General features: G+C 38.1%; 1 protein-coding gene across 1 annotated transcript; it reads right to left on the bottom strand.

Annotated features, from left to right (window-relative positions):
* Nucleotides 1-264: 264 nt before the first annotated feature.
* On the bottom strand, nt 265-2,158 carry gng5 (guanine nucleotide binding protein (G protein), gamma 5). Its single transcript, XM_062992965.1, has 3 exons — nt 1,992-2,158; nt 1,187-1,327; nt 265-711 (listed from the first exon to the last, which is right to left on the bottom strand). Exons 1-2 carry the CDS (start codon nt 2,070-2,072, stop codon nt 1,202-1,204), a joined length of 207 nt encoding a protein of 68 aa, XP_062849035.1. The 5' UTR covers nt 2,073-2,158; the 3' UTR covers nt 265-711; nt 1,187-1,201.
* Between the last annotated feature and the right edge of the window lie 11,003 nt (nt 2,159-13,161).

A 13,161-nucleotide genomic window follows, 5' to 3' on the forward strand; every position in this document is an offset into this window, starting at 1 on the left:
GACACATCTCAAGGATAATTAAACATGATGCTCAACAAAGAGTCTGAATACTTTTGTGAATAACAGATTTCTGTGATTTTATAATGACAATTATGTTTCATTTTATTTCCATGTTTTACCATAGCTTTATATTGGCCAGGGTCAAGGTGGATCACCCCACCCCCAGACTATAGCCAATGACAATGCTGGAAATATGAATTTAATGAAACTGTCTTAACCTTGCTATCTCAACAAAAGGAATCAAGAAAAGAGAAAAGAACTGCGTTGTGTACAAATTCATGGTTTATTTGGTACAAAAGGCCTAAGGCTGACAAGATAGAAAAGCACACCATTTATAAAACAAAGGCACAATAAATTACACTTCTTCCACTGCTTCGCACACATGAAATGTAAAAGTATTTTTGCACCAACAGAATCAATACTAAGAACATTGGTAGCTACTTAAGGCAAGATTGAGGTCTTCATACAGTCACCAAAGACAAATTCATGTGTTTGCACAAACAAGGCAATATTAATGGTAAAAGTTGTATTAAAAGTTAATGCCTGACCCAGGTTAAATGCACCTGAATCCAGTGTTATTTTAATTCAGATGTCTATGGCAACAATAACAAGGTTTTGGTTCTATTGGAACAACTCTGCACAGTTGTTATTGGCAGTGGTTTGTCTTCTTCTCAATCATAAACGTCACAGGAACGGAAAAAAAAAAAAAACCTGTAAAAAAAGAAAAAAAAAAAAGAAGGTGCATTTAAGCATGTCTAATATGAACATGTAAGTTACATCTAGTATTTATATGCATTTGTGGGTATAAAATTGCTGACTGTGGCTAATATGCTGCTCAGAATACCTTGTTAGATTTCTTTACACAGATTCACTATTATGTAGCTGCAAAGACACCAACAAGGTAACAACATGGTAGTGTGTGCTGTTCAGGTATGCTTGACCAGGTGAACCCATGGTACACACGTTGACCCCCCCCCCCCCCTCCCCCAAATTGTGCCAGTTAAATACACATGCAAGTCAAGTGCACAGCTTCATACCACAACAAAGGTGGGCTAGTGTACTGGACTGCTATACCACCCAGGTGTCCTTGTATATACACACTTTAATAAAGAATGTTTCAAATCAGTGAAAACAAAGCTGTAATAAACTAGGGATGCACCAATACACATAGCATAACATGGCTTACCAGTAGCAGGAAGCATCAGACAAAGGAACAGAGTTTTTGTGTTCTAAATGGATTGGTTCCTGAGGACACACCGGTGAGCAATGGATCCTGCAGTGCATTCTGCATGCAGAACTGCTGAAGCTCTGCTGCTGCCTGAGACACCTGAAATACACATACAAGCAATACGTATTAATAAAGATGTTCAAGACAAAGCAACATGTTAGGCAACATCAGCATAATTCAAATAGTGCCTAGGGATTCTGATATAATGTTTGATTCTAGCATTTCGGTGTAATTTTAACCATGGTCTTTAAACCCTAACATTGAACCGAATCTAGAATCGGCTCATCTTAACGAACTGATTCAATAAACCGATTCGTGAGCGAGTCACAAGCTAAAAACATACAGAAAACAAATACAAGTACGAATTACTTCAGGGAATTGTAGTAAACTATTACTCACATCAAAGTAATTAGATGCACATAATTATATTTCTACTAAGTTTAAGATTTTAATAAATTATTTTAGCAGCCAATTGTACACATCTATCCTAAAGCTAAGCTAAGCTAAGCTAATTAGCCGCAGTGATGCTACATTACCGTTACCTACAATTTCGACTCAGCTTCTAACCAAAATATTATAAACAACCCTTATTACACGATATTAGACATAACAATGATGTTTATGAAGACCATTGTATTAAAATACATTTAAATCACATTAAAGTAGCATTAGTCTAATGCGGGCAGGTCCACGCCCTAATGAAGCTAGCACAGTTACCATGTAGCATCCAAGCAAACCTGTATCAACAGTTAACTAGTTTTACCTTCACTCTGTTAATATTGGCCTCAAATCGCAGTTGCTGGACCACTTTCTTCATGGCGTTAATGTTAGAAACGCCAGACATCGTGAATTTATTTCTTAAGAACGCACAAAAACACAGAAAATAAAGCTGAAAGCGTTTCCGCTTTAACAACGAAGCTTTAAGCTACGGAAAGCGAGGAGGGTTATGTGTGGCGATCAGGGCGGAGTCAAAACAGCTGTTCTGCTTCCTCTGTGACTGTTATTGCCAGTGGTGGTGTGCGATACTGCAGAATTTAGTATCGATCTGACACAAATACCGATACTTATAAAAGCATTTTGTTTACTTTCATGTAGGGGAGAGCAGTGTGTCATAATTTATGAGTACAACATGTATTACTATAATGAACTAAGTCTAGTTTTTGCTCAGAATCAATTATATAATTGGGGCAGCCCGTAGCCTAGTGGTTAAGGCACTGGACTAATAACCAAAAGGTCGCTAGTTCAAGCCCCACTACTGCCAGGTTGCTGCTGTTGGGCCTTTGAGCAAGGCCCTTAACCCTCAATTGCTCAGACTGTATACTGTAAAGTAAGTCGCTTTGGATAAAGGTGTCTGCTAAATGCCAAATATACGAATACGAATCCTTTATTGTCATTGTACTTGTACACTTGCACAACGAAATTGAAATACAACCCCCCCTCGGTGCAAGAAAACCAACAACGGCAAACAATAATACTACTATATACAAATATAAATATTAAACAGCACTCAAACAAAACAGAAGCAGGAAAAGAAGCTATTGCACATGTCCGATTAAAGTGAAATGAAGTTGCACAAGACCCGTTGAATAACTAATGATGATAAAAACTGTCTCAGTCTATTAGTCCTTGTTTTGATTTGCCTGTAACGTCTGCATCAGTTCAAACATCGGTATCCTGGGTGTGTACAGTCTTTTTTAATTTTGTGTGCCCTCCTGAGACAGCGGTTGTTGTAGAGTTCTTTTAGTGATGGGAGAAGGTGCCCAATGATTTTCTGGGCAGTGTTGATGACCCTCTGTATTGCCTTCTTGTGTGCTGTGGTGCAGCTGGAGAACCACACAGAGATGCAATGAGTCAGCACACTCTACACGGAGCAGCGGTAAATGTAAATGTAAATATAATAACAATACATCATTCATCTATTTCACTTTTCTGAAATTATCCCCACACAGCTCCTCTCTCTGCCATTCTCTTTCTCTCTCTTACTGCTACATGTGTTTGTTCTCTCAGTGCTCTTAGTCACGTGACTGTACCACAACAAAACACAGCAGAGCAGGAGCAGTAAGGTGAGCATGTAAGATGTGAGAGGAGCGGCGTTCTGTATGAACATGGTTTCTACTTTCTTATGAAACGGGAGAAACGTACCTAATATAGCAGAGAAAAAGCAAACTGAAGTATTGATACTATCAATATTTGGATCGATCCGCCCATCCCTAGTAATAAGGTTAGAACAGCCATGTGAAGGTGTCAATACCTAGCCAAACTAGTTCACAGATGAGATACTGACTAAAACACAAATACACCATAACTGTTTGTGCAGTGTAATTGCAGTGATTTCTGTTTTTATTAGCACTCGTCATCATACTAATATTGTAGTTCAGTTTCCGGGTGCTTTGCTTTCTCGCAAAATACGCCATTATGGCGTAATTTCCCTCCGTATAGGTAAAGTATCTATCACCACCAAGCAGCTCGTAGTTGTGTTTGCTGGGTGAATAAATATGTACAGTTTTAATAGTGACTGAATATGTGTCCTTGTTCATTTAAAATAAAAAATTGATGCTATTCTGTTTACATTTTTAAGCACAAAGTCAAAAGAAAGGAGCACTTATTCATCAAAACACAAACAGGGAATGCGAGCCTCACCACGCATGCGCAGACAGAATGAGAGCCTCACTACGCATGCGCAGACAGAATGAGAGCCTCTCTACGCATGCTCCAATTCACGAAGCTGACCTACGTATCAGGGAAGTTTCGTGAATTTGCGTAAAGTGCGCAAAGTACGTAAGATTTGTTTGCACTTTACTTATGTATAATTCACACTATAATTTCCATAAAATTGCCCCTATTTCTGTATGTGCAAAGAAAAGTATTCAAAAACTTACTCATCTGTTAGAAATAAAAGAAGAATGAAACAATATTAATTAGATCCAAGAGAAAGTTTCAGTATGGAGATTGATTTATGCTTCTGCTAGATTTAAGTGGCATCAAGGAGCCTCCGTGAAGCTGGCCCCCCATGTGGTCAGAAATGGAATATAAATATTATTATTCGTTTGTGCTGCGTTTGTGCTGGTTTGTGCCGTAGGAATCATCGTTTGTGCTGGCACCGTTTTAGAGAAATTAAGTATTATATTTTATTACCCGTGACGTCACTCAGCCCCCCATCAGAGCCCAAATTGCACCAAAAGCATCTCATTCGTTTGTGCTTCGTTTGTGCTGGTTTGTGCTGCTAAAAGAAACATTTGTGCTTTTTTAATTCTCAAGTTATTACGCTATAAATATTACACCCGTGACGTCACCAGCCCCCCCATTAACGTCCAAATTGCACCAAAAGCACCTCATTCGTTTGTGCTGCGTTTGTGCTGGTTTGTGCTGCTAAAAGAAATATTTGTGCTGGTTTAATTTTAAAGTTATAAAGCTATAAATATTACACCTGTGACATCACCAGCCCCCCATTAACGTCCAAATTGCATCAAAAGCACCTCATTCGTTTGTGCTGCGTTTGTGCTGGTTTGTGCTGCTAAAAGAAACATTTGTGCTGGTTTAATTTTAAAGTTATAAAGCTATAAATATTACACCTGTGACATCACCAGCCCCCCATTAACGTCCAAATTGCATCAAAAGCATCTCATTCGTTTGTGCTGCGTTTGTGCTGGTTTGTGCTGCTAAAAGAAACATTTGTGCTGGTTTAATTTTAAAGTTATAAAGCTATAAATATTACACCTGTGACATCACCAGCCCCCCATTAACGTCCAAATTGCATCAAAAGCATCTCATTCGTTTGTGCTGCGTTTGTGCTGGTTTGTGCTGCTAAAAGAAATATTTGTGCTGGTTTAATTCTACAAATATTGGTCCAGTGGCGTCAGTAGGTGTGTGTCAACTTTTGACAGGTAGTGTATTCAGTAGATGTCACTCACCAATGATGAATGCAATACTAATTGAAATGCAAGACACAGAATATCAAGAAGTGGGTTATGTTTAGTATGAATGTAAAAACAGTTACAATTAATTAATTACAAAATTGTTAAAGACAGAACGTAAACATGTGATACAAAATAGAAACATTGTAGGTTAAACAATCTAGTTCACAATTGATGACTGATCATTTTTTTTATGGCATCCAGCCATAAAAGTAAAGACTATCAGTCCTTTGTATAAAATACAACATGTGGTTGAATTTTTGTGTTTTCAGGGGCTGTCATGACGCGATTACAAAAGTCATCATATCGCTCCCAGACAAAGTATGACCTCCTGCAGTAGGCCACATAGTGTCCAAGAGTGTCTTTTGGCCCTGGGAGAAATGCCACAATGCCTCTGAGTGTGAACGAGTCTTTGCTCAGACTAATGTTGATGGGGAATTCACTTAGTGGGAAACTGCATTCTGCTGCTGTTTCAATGTACAGTGCTGGACCACTTGCATAACTGTGCGTGACCAAACCATTGCACATAAATTTCAGTGCTGATGGATGTTCTGTTTTTAAACTGTCTGGACACTTTTCAGGAGACTTCAGTGGCTGAAGACATTTTGATGGCTCCAGCCTCAGACCTGCTTCAAGTGCAGCCTGAAGCCCTCTCATTCCTTCTGTATTTAAAATATCGACATTGACTGGAATCAGAGGAATTTCTCTTGAGCGTACCAAACTACGGCTGCAGTATGGAGAGGAGCACTGACTTTTGCTTGTGACACTTGGCGTATGCTTCATTGTTGAGGTGATAAAGTGAGCGATGTTGCATTCTGCATTTACCTGCTCCACACCTGACTTAAGTTGAACAGAGTTAAATATGTCTAACAACAATTTTGCCCTCTGTTTGTACACACCCTGTTGTACTCCTCTTATGGTTGTGGTCTTAACCAAATTGAACAATTCAACATTGTCTTGCTGTTCAGTTACATAGGAGCTAAAATTTTCACTGTCACAGAAGGCACAGCAGAGACACTGGCAGAAGGAGTCAAAGGCACAGGTATTGATCACGCTCACAAGTGTTTTGTCTACTTTAATGGGCTGTTTTGCAGAGTAATTGCCATTTTTTAAAACACCAATTTGGGTTCTTTGTTTTTTAAGAGATGAATCAACATGTAGCCACTCTGGACAGTGTACAAGGTATGATGATTTTCTCTTTTTCAATGGCAGACCAAGGCCTCTCCAATTTTCAATCGGAGACTCCTGTTCCATTAAGTCTTCTGTAGACTGCTGTATTTGTTTGTTCTCCTGAATCAACTGATCTTTCATGTTTGCAGGATGTCCACATTCATTTGACTTTGATATTGTTTTCTCATTATTTGCAGATGTGGCTGCTGAAGAAAGTCTCATGGTCCCTTCAATGAACCCAAGGTGTCGAGTGATGAAGCGGTCTACTCGAATTGGCAAACTTTCATGTTTGAAGAGGCCGTACTTCAAATTTTTGAATTCAGCTTCAGCATGGGCAGAGCTTGCTGTGATGCTGTCACTTTTGAAAAGTGGAACCATTACACCTGTCCAGAGAGGTAGATAAGAACCTAGTCTTATTAGATGGGGAATAAATTCTGGAAGAAAATGTAAATTATCCCGATCACCGTCGTGAACAGCCAGAATCTTGCTTTCCTCGCAGATGTCAATCACCCACTTCTTAACATCAGTGGTACATTCTGTCACAGGCTCCTGAGTCTTCACTGTGTCCAGACTGTCATCAGTGCATGTGAGTGGATCGTATCCATCAGCAATTCTTTTTTTCAGATTTGTTTTGCAAATCTCTGAGATGACAGGCATGCCCTTTTTGTCATTACCCTCAGACTCACTCAGTGCAACAATTGCAATAGAGTGTATGAGCTGCCTTGCATCCTGGATTGTCACAGACTGAAGAAGCTGTGCCATGGCTCTTAGATAAAAATCTTTAACCCGCCTTGCTTTCTTATGGAGACATTCCCATTGACTAATCATCTTTATGCAGTGTGCAACATCTACTCTGATGAAGCAAGGAGGCAGTTTTGTTGACTTCCAGCTGTTTAGTACACCAAAACACTCATTTATATAGGTCTTCAAATCAGAGTAAGGAGTAAAGGCCTTAACAAGACCACCCAGCAATGCAAGGGAGAAATCAGAAACAACTTCTTTTGGTACAGATGCTCCTGCTCTTAGCCATTCAGAGAGCCAGTTTGATATGGCATTAATGTCATGCCGCTCAGACAGCATTTGCACCACTGGGATATGAACAGAAGTATCTCCATGTGAGGACAGAACTCCTTGATACAAAAATATATGTCCTGATGTTTCTGTTGGTCTAGTGAGCCTTTTGACTACTGTACCTGTAGCATCAAAACTTACACTTGAACCTTGAGTCTTTACTAATGTTTTGTAGACTAGTAGTTGAGAGGGGGTCCAATAATGGCAAAAAAATTTGTCAAGGCCTATGTCATGAATACTGCCCCTATGAGGCACACTGTATTTTATCAGATGAAGGGAAAGGATGGGGTCTTTGTGTCCTAACTCCTTATCCCCTCTCTCTTGTTTTGCTTTTCTTAATGTATTCAGGCTTGGTAGGTGGCTAGGCTCTGGGTCACCGAGTGCCATTATTTTGTAAGCCTCTGCGGCTCGCCACACATGTGGCAGTTTTTTACCCTCCCAGAGTTCTTTAGAGACCTGCAGTCTTTTCTCTCCAGATAGCATGCGTTTTGCCTTCCCAGTATGAAGACTTTCATCAATGTTATCTATTCTGCATTTTAGCACTGCTGGTGTGCTCACCTCTGGTAGACTTTCACTGGAAATGCACAATTTTGCATTGCACTCAGTACAGTGGCCAGCGATGTCAATGCACTTAGATGCACTCTGTGGGTACACTTTTGCTCTTTTAAATCTAAGTGTGCAGGCTAATTTGGTCATGTTCCAGATCTTTTCATTTAGGACATTAGACCATGTGCCATGTTTCAAGATGGTGTAAGTTCTTTCATTTGACTGTGCAGCTTTGTTCTTGTAGACTGCTTCTTCTTGCCAGATGTCAGTCCACTCTTGAAAGGGGATGGTAAGTTCAAAGTTGATGTTATTTGTCTTTTGTGTGGAATGTTTATCAGAATCAGAGCTGTCACTGTCCTCATTTACTTGTATACCTAGGCTTTGCCAAATGTTGTGTCGATCCATCTTGACGAATGTGTACAAGCTTTTAGGAGTCATTTTTCCACCAAGCTGTTCACTAAGTTCTGTCCACACCTTTTCAGAGGGGTGGGCAATACACTGTGCTCTGACAATTGTATCCCTAGCAGCTTGGATGAGTTTTATGACATCATCCTTGTTACAAATTGGCAGCTTCGGCATCTATGTAAAAGAACATCAGTTATTTTTGATGCAATCATTTTCAGGTTTTTTTTTGTTCCACGTGTCTATTAATATATATGTACAGCATATGTTTGTTTTATATTTTTCACAGAACTGTCCAGTCTTGTTTTAAATGTCATTAATATGATTTAAATTCTCACAGGACTATTACAGGGTTTTATTAGAAGCAATAAATTACCTTGAAATGAGAATTATGTGTTTGTGTTATAAAAACACTTTCCTTTTTTGTCAACAGTCGCCTGAGGAGAGGACAAAAGAAAAGTATGCTCAGACCCTCAAACGTGACAATGAACTTTTTGTTGCTGGGACAATGTTCTTTTTTTTTTTTTTTTTTTTTTTTTTTTATTAAATAAAGGTTGCATAAAAAAATTTTTTTTATCATGCCTTGGATTGTTGAAGCCCAATTTACTGGCCAGTGAGCATAATTAAAATGTAGGTATTCATAATGTGGTAATGTGGTGTATAGTGGAGCAGAATGACATTCTGCCAGGGTTTTGGTGCAGCATGCTATCTAGTGAAAGGGTACAAAGTAAAGTACAAAATGAATGAGTGCAGTGTTATTAGACAAGACAGTGCATCTTAATACAATAAATATGCAGGGCAGCATGGTGGAAAGTATAAATGTGTAATCTATGAAGATGTGTGAAGACCTAACAGAACTGACAGCAAGTTGCACAGGGAGACAGATGGATAAATAAGTATAACCTGAATGACTAATATGACGTTATATGGTGAGGGTTATATATTTTTGTGTTTTGTAAGTGGATGCTGCAGTAAATTTTTGCTAACAATGTTAATGATCTAAGGATATTACTTCTTTCTAGTGTCATTACAGTGATACACATATGGGAATACATTGCCCCAAGCAATGACCATGAAAACTTGATAAATTTCCCACAGCAAACAATTTGCTGATCCCCATTAAACTGCATGACAAATCAAACATACATTGCATTTTTCATATAATATTTTCTGTATTTTATCACTGATGTTGAGTCTACTAGAGACTTTTCATTAAGTGACAAAGTCTAAAATCTTGAAAATAGGTTATGTTACTGTTATTTTAGTTATATTTTTACCTGGAAAAGAAATTTTGGGGGTTGGGAAGAACTGCTGTCTGAAAATGACTGCTTACAGTCAACAGGTCCCCACCCCTTTTCTGCATCTCGGACTGGGGTCCACATGGAAACATGGCTTAAAATAAAGATTCCCCTCATAAAGAAGTCACATAGAGAGAATAGGTTTATCACATAAGTTTTGACATTAAAATTATTGATGGTGGTGAATTATTGAAGTGTCATCACTTTACATATTATTTAGCCTATAACTCGAGAATTAAACCAGCACAAATATTTCTTTTAGCAGCACAAACCAGCACAAACGCAGCACAAACGAATGAGGTGCTTTTGATGCAATTTGGACGTTAATGGGGGGCTGGTGATGTCACAGGTGTAATATTTATAGCTTTATAACTTTAAAATTAAACCAGCACAAATATTTCTTTTAGCAGCACAAACCAGCACAAACGCAGCACAAACGAATGAGGTGCTTTTGGTGCAATTTGGACGTTAATGGGGGGCTGGTGATGTCACAGGTGTAATATTTATAGCGTAATAACTTTAAAATTAAACCAGCACAAATATTTCTTTTAGCAGCACAAACCAGCACAAACGTAGCACAAACGAATTAAAGGGTTTTGGTGCAATTTGGACGTTAATGGGGGGCTGGTGATGTCACAGGTGTAATATTTATAGCTTTATAACTTTAAAATTAAACCAGCACAAATATTTCTTTTAGTAGCACAAACCAGCACAAACGCAGCACAAACGAATGAGGTGCTTTTGGTGCAATTTGGACGTTAATGGGGGGCTGGTGATGTCACAGGTGTAATATTTATAGCTTTATAACTTTAAAATTAAACCAGCACAAATATTTCTTTTAGTAGCACAAACCAGCACAAACGCAGCACAAACGAATGAGATGCTTTTGATGCAATTTGGACGTTAATGGGGGGCTGGTGATGTCACAGGTGTAATATTTATAGCTTTATAACTTTAAAATTAAACCAGCACAAATATTTCTTTTAGCAGCACAAACCAGCACAAACGCAGCACAAACGAATGAGGTGCTTTTGGTGCAATTTGGACGTTAATGGGGGGGCTGGTGACGTCACGGGTGTAATATTTATAGCGTAATAACTTGAGAATTAAAAAAGCACAAATGTTTCTTTTAGCAGCACAAACCAGCACAAACGTAGCACAAACGAACGAGGTGGTTTTGGTGCAATTTGGACGTTAATGGGGGGCTGGTGACGTCACATGTGTAATATTTATAGCTTTATAACTTTAAAATGAAAAAAGCACAAATGTTTCTTTTAGCAGCACAAACCAGCACAAACGAAGCACAAACGAATGAGATGCTTTTGGTGCAATTTGGGCTCTGATGGGGGGCTGAGTGACGTCACGGGTAATAAAATATAATACTTAATTTCTCTAAAACGGTGCCAGCACAAACGATGATTCCTACGGCACAAACCAGCACAAACGCAGCACAAACGAATAATAATATTTATATTCCATTTCTGACCACATGGGGGGCCAGCTTCACGGAGGTCATCAAGGACACAAAACAAAACCATGGACTAACATTAAATGTGGTTTTCATTATTTGTTTTTCTTTTGATAATTTGGCCACATTTTAAAATGCACACAGGCCTTAAAGTATACAAATGAACCATCGTCTCGACTAAAGAACCATTGTGTTTAAGTGTGTAAGCAAATCAGGACAAGAATCAAGAACAGTTATGTTCAATTTCAATATATGTACTTTATTTGTACTTGTACATAGACAGACAAAAACTAAACACTATTTGTGCAAAATAAGCAGCATGAACGATACAAACATTTACCACTACAAGAAAAAAAACGGCTCAAAAATAGCTTTTACACCACCGCAGTACGAACCTTAAATATTTCTACATAAGGTGATTTTAAACACATGGGACTGTGCAATTTTACTAACAGTGTAACTGTTAATGTTTGGACAATGTTTACAAACTGTGCATTTTTGGACAATGTTTACAAAGGGTAATGTGCAATTTAATTTCCAAGGGTAATGTGCAATTTTTGGGCAATTTTACAATGTTTACTAAGGGTAATGTGCAAATTTTCCACCAGCTTGTTACTGACAGAAAGTCTATTTCTGTGTGTTAATGTTATTGTTTTATTGTAAATTCTGTTAATTTTTGTAAATGCAAATTTTGGTATTTTGTAAATTCTAGTTTTTCTTTAAATTTATTGCTTATAACACTAGAGAGTATTGCACCTTAATTTCGTTATACCTGGTATAATGACAATAAAGATATTCTGATTCTGATTCTGGTCGCGGTTCCACCTTGGGGGTATTCCAGAAAGCGGGTTAAGTGATTAAACCGGGTAAGTTAACTCAGAATTAAGGAAAACTCGGGGTTTTCCGTTCCAGAAACCGAGATTAAAGAGAGCCTGTGTCAGTTACTATAGCAACTAACGCTCCGAAGCTAACCTGCTCGCTGGCAGGTTAACTTAAACCTAACCCACACACACACTTCTCTCATGCAAACCCGGCGTGTTCTTTCATCCAGGATCCAGTGGATCCCGACGTGCTAATTATTCGAAGAGATCTTAATCGGAAACGAGTCATTAAACTCAGATTAGTCATTTCCCGATTAATTTCTCTGCGAACCTTTCCGTTTTTTGTCAGTCAATTCGGGGAGAGTGGGGACGGTTGCAACATTATTAATCACAATATTAATAAAAAGGCTTGTTATAGCATTAATTACAACATTATGAATGGAATGTTATGGATTAATATAGAATACCTTTAACACACACACAGTTTAGTAAGCTAAAATAATTTGTGCTTCAAATTAATTGTAGTAATTAACCCCAAACATGATTGTTACTTAAAACAGGGCCTATATATGTATATATACAGTCACATTAATGAATGAAAACCCTATCTGTACACAAGAAAGTCTTTGCAAAATTATGTCAAAGAATGATTTTACTACATATCGATGAATGTTGCAACTGCCCTGTTATGGGTCTATTCAAGTATTATTTTTTACACATTTGCAATATTACATTGTGGATCAGCCCTCACTTCTTTGCAGAACTTTATGCATTGCTCTCCGTTTTTTGTATGTTGGTCCATCCAAAAAGTATGCCTAGCACTGAAACTCTTGTTTGTCTGTAATAAACATCAAAGATGAATGCCACAGAATAACAGGTTTGTCTTTAATAATAAAGATAAAAACTGAAAAGTAATAAAAAAAAATTGCTCTGCACCATCTTAAGGATTCCCAAGGGTTAGTGGCTGCATGGATGGAGCCCACATTCCCATTAAAGCACCAGCAGAAAATGAAAAGGATTAGGTGAACAGCAGACAGAATATCCCTCCACGTACAGGTAGTGACCATTATCTTAAAAAATAAACAAATGTTTTAAATAAAACAGAGTAACATTTAATACACATTCTGCAACTTACTGTTCTCCATCAGATCTTATGTGATGCTACCCACATTACAAATATTGAAGCCAAATGGTCAGGCTCTGTGCATGATCACTGAAAATAAAACAGTGCAACGAGTTCATT

The sequence above is a fragment of the Trichomycterus rosablanca genome, chromosome 4 (assembly GCF_030014385.1).
Source record: "Trichomycterus rosablanca isolate fTriRos1 chromosome 4, fTriRos1.hap1, whole genome shotgun sequence".
Lineage (NCBI taxonomy): Eukaryota > Metazoa > Chordata > Actinopteri > Siluriformes > Trichomycteridae > Trichomycterus > Trichomycterus rosablanca.

Coding starts and splice junctions, on each gene's coding strand:
- gng5 (XM_062992965.1), bottom strand. CDS start 2,072: ATGTCTGGCGTTTCTAACATTAACGCCATGAAGAAAGTGGTCCAGCAA. Junction 1,328..1,991: donor CCAATATTAACAGAGTGAAG/GTAAAACTAGTT, acceptor TGTGTATTTCAG/GTGTCTCAGGCAGCAGCAGA.